Source organism: Manis pentadactyla, chromosome 2 (genome assembly GCF_030020395.1).
Source record: "Manis pentadactyla isolate mManPen7 chromosome 2, mManPen7.hap1, whole genome shotgun sequence".
Lineage (NCBI taxonomy): Eukaryota > Metazoa > Chordata > Mammalia > Pholidota > Manidae > Manis > Manis pentadactyla.
Window position 1 is genome coordinate 110203147 of NC_080020.1, and position 17075 is coordinate 110220221.

The window sequence follows — 17075 nt, forward strand, 5'->3', positions numbered from 1 at the left end:
TTTATTTATAAAAAAAACCTTAAAGTACTTAAAAAGTATTTTACCTTTACAGTGGTTTCCAAACCATTATAAACTCAAGTGACCTACAGACACGTACTGTGCAGTTCATGCAGTGCACAGCTCTGGGGGGTGCCATTCACACTGTTGTCAGTGTAGATTCATAAATTTACCATGGCAGTGGAAGAAGGCCCATAGTAAAAAATGCCTTGAGGAAAAGTGTCCTTTCTCCCCCTAGTTTTAACAAAAATCCCAAATGGACTAGTGGCAGTATTGTGTGTGTCCATTTAAGAAGGAGAAGGTTAAAGCCACTTCCTTAACTCAATCTTCCACCTGACTTGAATTCTCTAATCCACCTTTACCCAATTGGTCAAAAGTTACAAACTTCCAGTTATGAGAAAAATAAGTACTGGGAATGAAAGGCACAACATGATGACTACAGTTAACAATGTTGTTTGGTGTATTTGAAAGTTCCTTAGAGAGTAGATCCTAAAAGTTCTCATCACAACAAAAAAAGTCTTTTGTATCTATATGAGGTGATGTATATTAACTAAACTTGTTGTAATCATTTTGCAATATATGTCAAGTTATTATACTGTATACCTTAAACTTACACAGTGTTGTATGTAAATTATATCTCAATAAAACTGGGGTAGGAGGGATAAATCCTTAATCAATGCATAACTGTTTTAAAATGTAAATATTTCTGGCATAAATATCACTTCTGCTGTTAATGTTTAGCAGATTTACAAGCATAACGTAGGGCCAGAATTCTCCATTTTTATTCTCATCAGAAATATCTGAGATCATTTTCAGAAATACAAATACTTGAGACTCACCTTTAAAGAGCTAACTGACAGTGGCGAGGCAGAAAAGAGGAAAGCCTTATATTTTTAAAAGCTTACCAACCATTAATGTATGGCTATGACTGGGAACCACTAGTGAATTAAAAAAAAGATTGAACTTACCAACAAATGTCAAAATTTCAACACGTGGCCCTTAAATTAACTGCGTAATTTTAGGCTAGTCACTCCACTCCTCTGAGTCTGTTTTCTCATCCCTAAAAATGAGGAAAGATAAAGAAAAAAATTATCCTGAAATTCCTTTCCAGTTCAAAACAATTCTAAAAGAGTCACAAAGTTTGTTAAGAGTAGTTTAGTCTGAAGAAAGAGAGACAGGAATTTGGGATAAAAAGGAATCTTGCTTTTCACTTTATTCTTTCTTGTACACTCTGATGTTTTATAATTTAAAATAGCTTAAAGCAAACCATTATAATCAAAATACAATGATGAAGTAAGTCTGCAACAAAAAATATATAGTACATCCAGAAGTCATGTTACCATGTGTGCGTGGGCATAGGTGATGACTTTTGAATTATCAATATATCTCAGTCATTGCATCATTTTTTTAAGAGATGATGAAATCTACAATAGTTTACTAATAAAAATTGCCCTTGGAGATTTGTGGTGAAAAAAATTGCATAAGTAATATTTATTTAAAAATTCAATAAATACACCAGACTATACTTTATAGAAACAGTTCAATAAATGTTTACCAAATATCACAGAACTATAAATGTTTCATTTACATCCTCTTTCTCTTCTCAGTAAACATCTTGAGTGATGACCTCATAGATGATGTTATTTCACTCATCAGAGGAGGAACCGGAAAATATGCATTTGAGCTGAAAGAGAAGCTTCTCAAAGGAGCCAAGGCGGTTGATGTAGCTGACTTCGTAAATTGGGCTTCCTCCTTGAATGATGCTCCAGTGCAAATAAGTCAAAAAGTAAGGAATGTTTGTTTTCAAATAGAATATTTTGTCATTTTCCTATTACATGAAACTGTTGGTTCAGATAAACAGTTAACTTCATCTAAAAGAGACGTGAGCATTCAAACGCACTGCTGTCTCATCCCTGAAAGGATGCATGGCATAGAATAAAGGCACGTAGTGTCTTTGGCATCAAACCAACCTGGGCTGAGTTTGGGTCTCTGTCCCTTTCTAGACATTCAACATTTTCTGACTTCTGGAACACTAAATTCTCCAGGGATCCATGCTTATTTTGAGATATAATAAGCCTGCTTGTATTGAGCCTATAGCACAGACTGGCACAAAATATGTGCTCAGAAATTGTTAGTTCCCTTCCACCTGCTCCTGTTTGTCCCTTGCCGTCGAGGGGCATCATACTACCACTTCCAACTTAGAAGAATCATGTTTATTAAGGACTTTCATGAAAGGGAAGTTCGTAAGGTCTCAGAAAATAAGACCAAGGGTGAACAATTCATATGACCCAGAAATTCTTTCTTTTTTTGTGTCTTGAATATAATAGCCTTCAGTTTATAAACCCATTGGGAGTTCACAGTTTAGTACTTATTCTTGCAGGGGGGAAACACATTGAAATTGTAAAGATATAAATTCCACTGTTACTTAGTTTGATCATTCTCTCCTCAAACAAAAAAGGGTATGTGTTTTCCTTTATTCCTTATTTTTTCCTACTTCCCTTTATAGGTTTCAGTTTAACCTGTATGTAACACAATTTTCTTCCCTCCGGTCAACTGCATCTTTGTTCCCTGGTTTAGTTTACTTAACTTGAGTTACAGACATGTTAACATTTTGATCAGACTAATGAGTAGAGTTATTTTCCTTCATTCTGTTTTATTGTTTTTAAAGAATAAGTGAAGCCACCAAAATTATTTCATATATGTGAGGGAGGAACTCAGAAATTGGAAAATTTCATCTATGTTCCTTTAGCTTATAGAAATCTAGCCATTCATAGATGTGCAAATGTATCTATGAGACCACAAATATTTTGTCCCAAAAGTAAGATAAAGAGGGAGAAAAAGTTGGTCAATTTAGCATGTCCCTATAAAAATTAAAATAAAAAGAGGATCTTCTTATTTCAGTATGTTTAAATCATATTTAAATTCATTATCTTGAACTCAGTGAAGTGAATCTATGTCAGGTATTAAATAAGGAAAGAACTGATTTAGGCATATGTTTATATCCAGATGGACACTTGAAGTGTCTTATCTTCTCATGTCTGTAAAGGAGGCTCAACTGTCCTTGTATGGATCCAAGATTATTCTCCAACAAGGTCTTAGTAATAGCCCAGCATATTCTAAAGCTGACTTTAAAAATCTCAAATAGGTAAGGCATCTGCTCAACTTTTACTACTAGACTTATTAGAGCTAATTAAAGACCTTCATCAAATCTGTTGGTACAGTCCTATTGGCTGGATGCAAAATAGTGTTTATCCTTTTTAAAAGGCAACTATTGTCCCCCAGATTTTTAGATTAGTAGGCATTCCATCTAAAATAGCTGTATAATTTTCTTTACTCATACATTGGAAGCCTAGTCTTTTCATATAGGTGTTCTACCTAAGAAAATGGTAGCTATAGGTAGTTCCCCATGAGTCATTTAAAAAAATCTATCTTCTTGTAGATCAAGTTCAGAAAAACAGTAAAATATTATGCATTTTATTCACTTTGTGCAGCTTTTAAATCCCTAAAGAGATATGAGATACAGTGTAATTTGATCTTGAGTTCGATTCTAAGTTATTTTACTCTCATAAATCCATTTGGTTAATTGGAAGCTATTTCCATACAATCTGTAATCACTAATTCATTCTTCAGTAAGTTGAAACATTTTCTTGTCTGTGGATGACGTGTTTAAACACCAGAGAAGGTCTTAATATTAAAATAATTAGCATCTTACTTAGTTATACTGAAAATTAGTAAATATCTCCCTACCATGCTAAACTACTATTAACTGATTTATATTTAATCCTCCATAGCAAATTGAATCAATTATCTAGGTGTTTATATTTCAGACAGCTTATCTTGCCAGAAACACTAGGAAGTTATATTACTCTAAATTATTGGCTTTATGAACATATTGCTAAGATTTTCTAAGCAAAACATTTGGAGATATATATTAGTAAAAAAATGTATACATACACACACACACATATATATATTTTCCATATTGAAGTAACCATGACCATGCTCTCTGAAGTAGAATCTTGTGGTGTTGATTCTCCCTTTATGTGCCTCAGCAGACCCCAAACCATTTCTTGAGGAATGTGTTGGTCTAGCCCAAGAATTAATCCTCAGCCTTTCTCCATGCAGAGAAGGCCTCTCTTTCAGTATTTACTTTTGTCACAGTCTCCAACTTTCATGGAAGCATATTAATTCTATTTCTAGCTTGTCTAAATGTTAACACAAATGGTTCTGCATTTTATCTTATCAGAATAGCTGAACTTTGGTTTCTTAAGGTTACTGCTACAAACGAGTTATAAAAATGTCAGCTGAGAGAAATTACATTTATGAAGGCTTGCCTGAGAGGTATAAAGTTTATGATTTCCTCTAGAGCAATAATAACAGCAGAGATCAGTAACTAGCATATAGCATATTGGCTTCCTGTAGTTTAGTTTTAGCATTATAAAAAACAAAGTTACACAACCCATTGCTTTACTTATTAAAAGGATATTACGTAATACAAGGGCTCCTTTATGAGAACTCATGAAAGAGATCACTCTTTAATCTCAGTTGCAAACATCATTTTGTTTCCCTTTGGGAATCAGGTAAGTTCTTCTTCTATGCATGCAATCATTCAATCCGGTGTCTCGCCCAGTGCATGAGAAAATATTACTGAATTTGCAAGTGACTTCATGCAAATGGCTGGGCCGCCCTGGCAGGACTTTTGTGCATCTGTATTGCTTTTGACTTTGTCTTGCCTTTCCTGGGCTCAGTTCTCCTTTCTCATTTCTCTCAACCACTTTTATCCACCTACATCTCAAGCTATATTAAGCTCTTCCTGGAGCAACAGGGGTAATAATGAACTAATTAGCCTACAGTTTGGGTTATATTGTGCAACTTGTAGTGATGCATCAGATGTTAAAGAGCATCAGTATCTTGAAGAGCTGTAGTATCAGCACTCTGTGTGGTAGTCATTACAGTTATAACGACAGTGAAAATCTTTCCTAACTCTCCTGTACAGGGATAAAAATCACACTCATTCTATCAACGAACCACATTTGGTACATATAGTTTAATTAGTCTGGAAGCCTGTATTAAACCTATATGTACTTAATATTAAACTATATTGTCAACTTATTTGTATTTTAGCAAGTTTTATGATGAATTACATCCACTGAAAATGTATCTACAAATGGTAGAGAGAGAGAGAGAGTTAGCTAGTATAGGAGAGAAATCCAAACTGTTTTCTTACTTAATAGAAGGCTGAAGTTCATCAAAAAAAAATGTGTCTCTTCAGGAAAACTTCATGAAATACATTTTAATTGTCCTCATCTTCTTGCAAGATTTCCGACTCCAGGGTCTGAGGCTCCTCTGAAACTGCTGCCATCGCATGTCCTTCATCTTATCTCTTTGAACATTGTTTATGCATGTCATCCAAACTGCATTTTCTCCATGACCATCTATTCCTGTATCTTAGATTATCTGGCCTTGACTTTCCTTTGAAGGGTAAAGAAGATGAATTTCTTTTCTTAAAAATCAAAATAACTCCACCACATGCTTAAGCTGTGTGTGCCAATGTGGCGACATTGGTAAGAGGTTTCTTTCCTCCAAATAAATATGGCGTTGTTGAAATCTGAATTCTATGCACTAATTCATAAAGGACTCTGCCGGTGGACAGTTGGGTTGACTTTGCTGAAGTTCTTAGTACATTTTGGAGAAGAAGTAGCCTTATTTAAAAGTGTTATAAATGTCTTTTCTCACTTGAGGACTTTCATCCTTTAATGATACTTTTGATAGTAGACGTACACTTTTACTTTGAAATAATTTCAGACTTACTATAAAATTGCACAATTAGTACAGACAGTAAAATTGCGAAAATAGCATAGCTCACATATGCCCTATACCCAGCAGCCCCTCATGTTAACAACTTAAATAATCATAGTACAATTAACAAAATCAGAAAATCGACATTGGCTAAACCATAAATCTTATTAAACGTTCACCAGATTTTCCCCCAGTGTCTGCTTTTCTGTCCCAGGATCCAGGCAGGACACCTCACTGCATTCAGTCATGCTCCCTCTGCCTCCTCCAGTCTGGGACGGTAGCTCACACTTTACTTGTCTTTCCTGACCTTGACACTTTTGTTGAGTGTTGGTCAGTTTTTGTCATGTGTCTCTCAATTTAGGCTTAGTGTAGATTGAGGTTATGCATTTTTAGGAAGAATACCACAGAACTGATGTTGTGTCCCTCTCAGTACATCATATCGGGGATTATGATGACAGTTTTTACTTTTGATGTAGTCAAATGTACATTACTTTTCATTATAGCATTTCTGTGTCTTATTTGAAATCTTTCCATCTTGCAAATACTCTCCTACATACTAAGATACTTTCCTATACATTGTCTTTACTGTTGACTTTTGTGTTTTGATGTACAATCAACTAGAATTGTTTTTTGTGTGTGGTATAAGTTATAAATTCTTAAAATTTCCATATGAATATCTCATTGTTCTAGTACAATGTATGTTGTATTATTGATCATATCTATTAAACCCAAATGTCAATCTAATTTCCAAGAACTTCTGATTAAACTGCTTTTTGATATTTTCCCCATTATCTTTGCTTTTTTGAAATTTTACTCTGATGTGTGAAAATAATATTTTTTAACTTTGTTTTCCATTAATGGGATATATTGATGTCCTTCACCAAGTTTGTAGTATTCTTAGCCAATAGCTCTTCAAATATTGCTTCTTATATATTCTCTCCTTCTGGGACTCCATTTATATGGATCTTTTACCTCCTCACTCTATCTTTTATGTTTCCTACCCTCTTTCTGTATTTTCCAACCTTTTATCTTTCCATGCTTCATTGTCAATACTTTCCCCTGACCTATATTCCCATTCATTAACTTTGCTTCAGCTGTGTTACACCTGTTATTTAACCAGTCTAATGATTTGTGTATTATTTGTCAAGTTCTATAGTTCAATTTTTAATTTCTTCAAACCTTTTATTTTTAAAAATCATCTCCAGTTCTCTGCTGAATTTTTCAGTCTTGCCTCTTATCTCCCTGCTTATGTAAACATAGTTATTTTTAAGTATGTGTCTGATAACGCATCTTGGCATCCCCTACAGCTCTGTTTCTACTTTCTTTAATTTCTTCTGTGTCTCATTCATGTTACCTTGATTCCTAGTGTACCTAGTTATTTTTATTTTAGGCTGGATATTATACTTTAGAAATTCTTATAGGGTAATTAATATTAACTATATTCATAATATTAATATTAATATAGGAGAAGCTTGAGGCCTGAGACGATTTTTTTTCCTCCAAAGAAAATATGTATTTACCTCTGGAATTCTTTTAGGGTCCTAATGATTCCAGACTATTTTAATCCAAGCAAGGCTGCAGTCTTCACCAGGGCTACCCCACTCCCATTCCCTCTTACTTCTAAAGATGCAGCCCTTTGGATCCCAGTCCAAAGCACAGCACTTTTCCCATTGTGAGCCCTAGATACAGGCCTTTTTCCCAAGCCCAGTGAGGTGCTGCTCCACCTCTCAGTCCCTCAACTGCCTCTTCCTAGAAGAGAAACTGTGTCAAGGGGACTGCTCGCCCCAAAACACTGAGTTCACCTCACTGAATCTGCACCTCCTCCCAGATCTTAGTGCAGTTAAGTCTTTATTGTCTTGTTAGTTCTTCAGGGCCTTCAAGCAGATTTTCAATCTTGGTTGTATTTTGTTCAGCTTTTCTCATTGTCCTCAGAAAAAGGATTAGTTGACATTATTTAATCTGTCATTACTCTTCTGTAGGAGTTGTGGTATATTTTTTAGCTCTCCTTTCTTCAGTCTTTAGATTCCAGTTTCTTTTCAATTTTGTGGTCTCTTATTTCAAAGTTCTATGCCACTACAGGGCTGCAGTTTCTAACAATTTACCTAAACAGCTCTTTATAGTCACACATCTGAATTTGCTTAAATAGACATGTGATACAACTTTTCTGTCTATGTAATAGTCCCTCCACTGTAATGACTTTAAATTCTGCACCGTATGACTAGAATACTCTTCTTTCTGCCTTAACATCCTCAAATCTCAGTTGAATAGTGATTTTCTCAGAAAAACCTTTCCAAGCTTCACTGAATCAGTTGTAGCAACTATGTATCTTACTCCAGGGATTTAAGTGTGCAAAATAAATCATTGTACTTCCTGTTAAGTCCAGTTAAATTTGACATTGATATCCCATCCCTCCATACTGCTGGGAAATTCATCCTTCATTCATTGCCTAAATTAATACAAGAATCCTAATGCCTTTGTTGGGGATATAGGGATGGGATACATGTAAGTGTTTAGTCCACTGTGGTCAGCCGGGTAATGTGTTATTCAAGCTCACATGTTCACTTGAAGTCAGGTGGCTCCAAGCCTTCCAGCCCCAGGTTGTGCATGGGAACCATTGCCAAAGCTGCATCCCTGGCTCCTGATACCAAGCTCGCCTGGGGGCACTGCCCAGGTCTCACCACTTCCCAAACAGCTGCTAGAGATCTAGGCTCAGTTTCTGCTACTGGAGGTACACACTAACTCTATTTCTTTCCTGGTCTGGTAGAATCTCCTCCCTTGCTGGCATTCTTCTCACACTCCTTCTCCGAGCAAAAATTTTTCAACGAGTTCAGGCTGTTTAGAGAAAAAAAATCCAATGAGAGTTTGTCTTCAGGGGCATTCTAGACTTGGGCCTGCACACAAACCTTCTCTTAGACAAGAGACAGCAAGCACCTGGCTACCTTCTGCATGAGGGGAAGAGGGAAAAAGCAAAGACAGTTCACAAAAGAATATGTCAATAAATGATCCTGCCAAGAGTTTAAACCCCTGATTGTTCGTTTTTAAAACACATATACCCATCCTTTATAGTGCATATCACAGTTTCTCAGAAAAACCTTTCCAAGCTTTTAATATTAGTCTCCTTGATTTTAATATTAGTCTCCTTACCTCCATAACATGATCTCCTTGGTCACAGAGATCATGACTGGTTTTGATTCCCTAACATCATATCTGACAATGATAGTCACTCAACAAACCTTCATAAATTAATGAATAAATAATTCAGTGAAGAATATTGCACAAGCTCCATCAGTGGGGAAAGACCAAAATTAAATGTTTTTCTTTCTTGTAGCTGTCCCCCATTTATAACCTGGTTCCGGTGAAAATAAAAGATGCGCACCAAAAGAAACAAAATCTGGAAAGAGCCATTGAAGATTATATCAATGAATTCAGTGTAAGAAAATGCCACCCCTGCCAAAATGGAGGTACTGTGATCCTCCTGGATGGAGAATGTTTGTGTTCCTGTCCAAACAAATTTATAGGAACTGCCTGTGAAATCAGTAAACAAAAATTTTCTTAAGGTAAGAACAACTCATGTGATATCATTAATGACAAAAATGCCTATTTAATTTGAAAACTAGCTCTTGAATTAATTTGTACTAAACTTCTAAATTATCCATGTAAACAGAGGAGAAAAATTGAATGAATAATGAAAGTGGTCAAATTAGGCTTTCTTTGTGTGTCATTTAACATGCAGTTTTAACATCTTCTACCTCAAAAAGTAATAAACAGTGATGATTTTGTTTAAAATAAGTAAGCAAAATTATTAATCTCTCCAAAGTCTTTAATATTTTTCAGAGGAGATTTCTGCACATATTCTTAAAAAGCACCATTGATAAGGTGCAATTCCAAGTCGAATACCTAAGATCTATGATTTTTAGTTTTATTTTTTCAGAGCACAAGGAACAGGCAGGGAAAATACAATTGCCTCAGCAATTATAATTAGTGTTTATGAAGACCTGAACATCATTGATCATTGTTGAAGAAACAAAAGCCTTTCAAGATACTAAAAAGCTGTTACAGCAACTTAACTACCTTGTTCAAACTATAATAACTCTACCACTTCCATAACTCAGTTTGTCTCTTTTTTATCATTTCTGCTACTACTGTTTCTGACCATCTTTCCTCAGTGCCTTCTGCATTCAAAACTCCCTAAGAGTCTGTAGAGGATGCCACGGCACAGCACCCCACTCTCCCTTCAGGACACGCATGCATTCCCCAGCTTCTGCGAGTGTTAGCTGCTGACATTTCACAGCCGAGTCTCCCTTCAGAAATTGCCCTGGAAGAAAGAAGTAGCCATGCGCATGCTTACGCTCCCTACCTTAGGAAGGCCCGTATCTGGTAATGGGTCAACGTGATATCTAATGGGCAGCACTATTGCCTCAACTGGGACAACTCTGAAGCACCATCTCACCTTCAGAGTTCCTCATATGATTCCCTGAAACCTCTGTTGCCAAGGGCATTCCAGTTGAGTTTCTCCTCATTCCTAATCTTGCTTCCCACACTTCTAACATATGTTTTCCCCAAGAACACACATTAGTAAACTGCATTCAAATCTCAGATTAATCTTAGAGTCTGTTTTCAAGGAATGCTAACTGCCACAGAATCTAATTGGGTCAATTAGATATTACCCCATTATCCAATACATAGTGTTCTTAACAGAATGAGTTTTTGATGATGGCATAAACTCCTGGTCTTCTATATTGTTCTGTATACAGTGGACTTTTGCAAAGACCTGTTTTTGTTCCAGACAGATGTGGTCATAGCAGTAGGTTAATTACCTAAAACATGGTTTTTATGTGTTTGCTTTAATTAAAAACAAAAACTGGACTGAGGGTATACAAGGTACTTAGGACTCATGTACTTACAGTGAGATAACAAATTTAAAAGACAAACAAAGGTCTTGAATTTGGAGAGAGTATTCAATAACTGTTGGATATTGTTATCATTGTTGCCCTTTTCTAGAACTTTTAAAAATACACAAATAAAAAATATATGCATGCACATATACTTAGGTAGATATAAATAGATATCTTTCCCTCCCCTGTTTTTGTTCTTTACCCAAATGGTAGTAAACTATATAGGCTGATCTCTGTCTTGCTTTTATCTCTTACCTAGTTTCCATGTAATTTTTTTTCAATTGTATAAATTGAAAAATAACTAAAAAATCAAACATAAAAACAAAATAGTTTCTCCATTTTTCCTACCCCCAGCCCCTGCTTCTGGCAGCCACCAATCTGTTCTCTGTATCTATGAGCTTGTGTTTTTTGTTTGCTTCTTTTCTTTTCTTTTCCTTTTTTAGATTCCACATGTAAGAGAGATGTCTTTCTCTGTCTGATTGTTTTACTTAGCATGATGCTCTCAAGCATCGTTGATGGACGCTTAGGTTGTTTACATACTTGGCTAGTGTATATAGTGCTATAAGGAACATAGGGGTACGTATATCTTTTCAAGTTAGGATTTTTGTTTTCTTTAGCTAAATACCCAAAAGTGGTATATGGCAGTTCTATTCTTCATTTTTTGAAGAACCTGCATACTGTTTTCTATAGTGCATGCACCAGTTTACATTCCCAGCAACAGTGCACAAGGGTTCCCTTTTCTCCACATCTTGCCAATACTTGCTATTTCTAGTCTTTTTGATAATTGCCATTCTAATGGGTGTGAGGAAATAGCTCATGTGGTTTTGATTTTCATTTCCCTGATGATCAGTGATGTTGAGCATCTTTTCATGTCTGTTGACCTCTGTATGCCTTCTTTGCAAAAGTATCTATTCAGATCTTCTGCCCATTTTTATTTTATTTTATTTTATTTTTTTGCTATGAGTTATGTGAGTTCTTTATATTTTTGGATATCAACCCCTTATCAGATATATGATTTGCAGATATTTTCTCCCATTCAGTACATTGCCTTTTCATTTTGTTCTTGGTTTCCTTTGCTCTGCCGAAGCTTCTTGGTTTGATGTAGCCCCACTTGTTTATTTTTGCTTTTGTTCCTTTTGCTTTTTGGTGTCAGACTCAAAAAATCATCACTAACCTCTATGTCAAGGATCTGACTGCATAGGTTTTTTTTCTTGTAGTTCTATGGTTTCATGTCTTACATTCAAGATTTTAATCTATTTTGGTTTAATTTTTGTGTATGGTGTAAGATAGTGGTCCAGTTTCATTAATTTGCATGTGGCTGTCCAATTTTCCCAGCACCATATATTAAAGAGTCTTTTCCCCATTGTATATTGTTGGCTTCTTTGTCATAAATTATTTCTGGACTATCTATTATCTTCCATCAGTGTATGTGTCTATTTTTATTCCAAAACCATACTGTTTTAATTACTATAACCTTGTAATATAGATTGAAATCAGAAAACATGATTTGTCTGGCTTTGTTCTTTTTTCTCAAGATTGCTTTGGCTACTTGGGGTCTTTTATGATTCCTTATAAATTTTAGGATTGTTTGTTCTATTTCTGTAAATGATGCCACTGAAATTTTGATAGGGATTGCATTCAATCTGTAGTTTGCTTTAGTGGGTAGTATGGACATTTTAACAGTATTAATTCTTTCAATCCATGAACATGGAATATCTTTCTATTTTTGTATCTTCAATTTCTTCCTTTAATTTGTAGTTTTCAGTATACAGGTCTTTCACCTTCTTGATAAAATTTACTTCTAGATACATTATTCTTTTTGATGCAATTTTAAATGTGAACGGTTTCTTAATTTATCTTTCTGATAGTTTATTATTAGTGTATAGAAATGCAACATATCTTTGCATATTGATTTTATATCCTGAAATTTTACTGAATTCATTTAGTAGTTCCAACAATTTTTTGGTGGAGTCTTTCGGGTTTTCTATCTATAGTATCATGTCATCTGCAAATAGTGACAGTTTAATTTCTTCCTTTCAAACTTGGACAACTTTTATTTCTTTTTCTTGCCTAATTGCTCTGGATGGGCCTTCCAATACTATGTTGAATAAAAGTGATTAGAGTGGGCATCCTTGTCTTGTCCCTGATCTTAGAGAAAAAGCTTTCAGTTTTTTACCATTTAGTGTGATGTAAGCTGTGGGCTTATCACATATGCTCTTTATTATGTTGAGGTACAGTCCCTCTACATCTGCTTTGTTGAGAGTTTTGATAATAAATAGATGTTGAATTTTTTTCAAATGCTTTTCATGTCTCTATTGAGATGAGCATATGATTTTTTTTTTCAAGGTACAGGCTTTTATTTAGAAATAAAGTGAGAGAATAGAGCTCCTGGCTCTCGCCAGGAGGGGACAAGAGAGCCCTGAACATAAGATTTTTATCCTTCATTTTGTTAATATGGTGTATCACATTAACTGATTTGTGACTACTGAACTATCCTTTCAGCCCTGGAAAAAATCCCATTTGGCCCTGGTATACAATCTTTTTAATGTATTGTTGATTTCTCTTGGCTAGTATTTTGAATATTTTTGCATCTATGTTCATCTATGGCATCCTTATCTGATATCAGAATAATGCTGGGCTCATAAAAATCACTTGGAAGAGGTCTCTCCTCTTCTACTTTTTGGCACAGCTTGAGAAGGATTGGTTTTAATTCTTTCTTTGAATGTTTGGCAAAACTGACCAGCGAAGCCTCTGGTCGTGGTATTTTGTTCAGTGAGAAATTTTTAATTCTTGATTTAATCTCCATACTAGTTTGTCTGTTCAGATGTTCCATGTCTGCATCATTGTTTTGGTAGGTTGTTTTTAGGAATTTTTCCATTTCCTCTAGGCTGTCCAATATGTTGGCATATAATTATTCTAGTAGTCTCTTATGATCCTTAGTATTTCTGTGGTATCAGAAATCTCTTTTCATTTATGATTTTGAGTCTTCTCTTTTTTCTTGATGAATCTAGCTAAAGGTTTGCCAGTTTTATCTTTTCAAAGAACCAGCTGTTTTGTTTCATTGATTTTTATGTTATCCTTTGTTTCTATTTCATTAATTCTGCTCTAATCTTGTCATTCCCTTCCTTCTACTAACTTTGAGCTTTGTTTGTTCTTCTTTTTCTAATTCCTTGAGGTATAAAGTTAAGCTTTTGAGACTTTTCTTGTTTCTTGATATTTATCACAATTAACTTCTCAGTTCATTCCATAAATTGTGGCATGTCACATTTCCATATTCATTTGTCCCAAGGTATTTTTTTAATTTCTATTTTGATTTCTTCTCTGACCCACTGATAGTACAGTGGCATGTTGTTGAATCTCCACATATTTGTGAATTTTCATTTTCTTCATGAAATTAATTTCTATTTTCATACTGTTGTAGGAAAAGATGCTTGATATGAACTTAATCCTTTAGATTTACTAACACTTGCTTTTTGACTTAATATATGATCTCCTTTGGAAAACTTTCCATGTGCACTTAAAGAGAATGTGTATTATACAGCTTTTGAATGGAATGTTCTGTAAATATCTGTTAAATCCATCTAGTCTAACATATCATTTAAGGCCAGTGTTTCCTTATTGATTTTCTATCTGGATGATCTGTCCATTGCTGAAATGGCGTATTAAAGTCCCCTACTATTATTATATTTCTGTTTATTTCTCCCTTTAGGTCTGCTAATATTTGCTGTTTATATTTAGGTGTTCCTATGTTGGGTGCATAAACATTTACAAATGTTATATTTTCTTGTTGGACTGACCCCTTCATCATTATATAAAACCTGCCTTTGTCTCTTATTACTGTCCTTGTTTTAAAGTCTATTTTGTCTGTTATAAGTATAGCTACTCCAGATTTCCTTTGGTTTCCATTTGCGCAGAATATCTTTTCCTATCCTTTCCTTTTCAATCTGTGTGTGTCCTTACATCTAGAACATCTTGTAGACAGTACAGAGATGGGGCTTATTTTTTTAATCCATTCAGCCATTGCATGTCTTTTGATCAGAGAATTTAACCATTAACATTTAAAGTAACTGTTGATGGATATATGCTCATTGACATTTTGTTGTTTTCTGGCTGTTTTTGTAGTTACTCTCTGAGCCTTTCTTCTTGTTGTTTCCTCTTCCTTTGTGGTTTGATTACTTTTTTTAGTGGTATGTTTATATTCCTTTATCTTTTGTGTATTTACTATAGGTTTTTGCTTTGTGATTACCATGAGGCTTACATATAAGAACTTATATGTATAGTACCTATTTTACATTGGCAGTAACTTAAATTTGATACCATTGTGAAGGTCAACATTATTACTCTCACACACACACATTTTATGTTTTGATGTCACTTTTAACATCTTTTTTCTTGTGTTGCCCTTAACTAATTAATGTAATCATAGTTGTTTTTACTACTTTTGTCTTTTAACATTCATACTAGCTTTATAAGTGACTAGTTTACTACTTTTACTAAATATTTACCTTTCCAGTGATATTTATTCTTTCATGTGCTTTGTTATAAATTAATACCCATTCTTTTCAGCTTAAAGAAGTCCCTTTAACATTTCTTATAAGGTTGACTGAGTAGTGATGAAAATTTGACTTTGGTTGTCTAAAAATTCTTTATCTCTCCTTCACTTCTGAATGATAACTTTGTTGGATAGAGTATCCTTAGTTGGAAGTTTTTTGTTTGTTTGTTTGTTTGTTTGTTTACAGAACTTTGAATACATGCTACCACTCTCTTTTGGCCTGCAAAGTTTCTGCTAAATTATCTGCTGATAGTCTTATGGGAGTCCCTTTTTATGTAACAAGTTATTTTTCACCTGCTGCTTCTGATATTCTTTCCTTGTCTTTAACTTTTGATATTTTAATTGTAATGAGTCTTGGTGTGGGTCTCCTTTGTATTCTCTTATTTGGAACTCTCTGGGCTTCCTGGATCGGGATGTCTGTTTCCTTCCACAGGCTAGGGAAATCTTCAGCCATTATTTCTCCAACTAAGATTTCTGTCTCTTTCTCTCTTCTTCTGGAAGCCCTATGATGTGAATGTTTGGCCATCTGATGTCCCATAAGTCCTTTAAGCTATCCTTACTTTTTTTCATTCTTTTTTTTTCTTGTTTTATCTGCTTTAATTGGGTGAGTTCCACTGTCTTGTCTGAGTTGACTGGTCCTCCTCTGCTTCATCCAGTCTGTTGTTGATCCCCTTTAGTGTTTTTTGTTTTTTTCAATTCAGCTGTTGTATTCTTCAGGTCAGAGACTTTATTTTGTGCTTTCTTATATTTTCACCTCTCTGTTAAAGTTCTCACTGTTCATTCACTCTTCTTCCCAGTTCAGTGAGCATCCAGAATTAACAAATGTTAAGCACATATATATCATATATACTTTATATATGTATTTATGTACAGAATATACTATTGGTATACATGTGTACATACATATACATATACAGAAATACTTCAGAACTTCTTTTTAAGAAAAACAATTACAGATTCAGTAGAGTACTTTGTACTATATCACCTCCCCTGAGAAAAAGGTTGAGCATCATTCTTCTACTCCACACTACTTAGATAGAGTCACTTTCATTAAGTTAATGTGTATCTTCTAGTCCATATTTTATACTTGTGGTAAATATGTAGGTAACAATTGTAAAAATTCAGTATTGTTTTGGATGTTTTAAAAATTTACATAAATGGTATTTACTGAATTCTAGTTTTGTAGTTTAACTTTACTAATGTTTAAGAAAACTGAGATTCTGCATTTTGCTTTACAGGTAATCATCTGAAATCTTATTACTTTGTTTTGACAAAGAAGAGCAACTGAAGCTGTGTTTCTAGTACCAAGAGGATCTGCTTAGTCTTTCATTCTGGTAGAACTAATTAGAATCCTAACAGATAAGTGAGATTTTAGCCCAGGTGTTAATCCTCACAAGTTAGCTAGGATGACTAACTTCCTATGTCAGTCATAGCTTTAACTTTTAATTGAAAAAACAGGTTTTTGTAACAGAAATTTCTAAAAAAAAAGCATGTACTTTCCTAAACAAAGATTCATAGGCTCCATTTTATCATTCAACCATACTTTCAGCTCTAACAATAAACTTTGTATTATTACAGGAATGTTCTTTGCCCTTCTAAGCAAATATACTTATTCAACAACACAGTCTATATGTTAGGATTTGACTTCAATTTTAGGAAAATTGATTTGAAAGAATAAGCTAACTTGGTCTCTCATTATCTGAAGTGTCAGTCTAGCGTGTTGTGCTCTTAAAGTATCTGTAGTCTCCAAAAATCCATTATATTGGCATTCAGGACTTCTTTTTCTACCTGTTTCCCTCTATGTGGAATATCCTGCTGCTTTCTCTGTGATT

The 17075-nt window shown here is 34.5% G+C and overlaps 1 protein-coding gene across 1 annotated transcript in view; it reads left to right on the forward strand.

The window, feature by feature from the left end:
- C9 (complement C9) overlaps nt 1–16818 on the forward strand; it is a 53715-nt gene extending 36897 nt beyond the window's left edge. Inside the window, exons 9-11 of the mRNA XM_057495608.1 lie at nt 1605–1783; nt 9125–9353; nt 16482–16818. Coding sequence (XP_057351591.1) covers nt 1605–1783; nt 9125–9352 — 407 coding nt within the window. The 3' untranslated portion in view covers nt 9353; nt 16482–16818. The remainder of the gene's footprint in view (nt 1–1604; nt 1784–9124; nt 9354–16481) is intronic.
- The last annotated feature ends 257 nt before the right edge of the window (nt 16819–17075 follow it).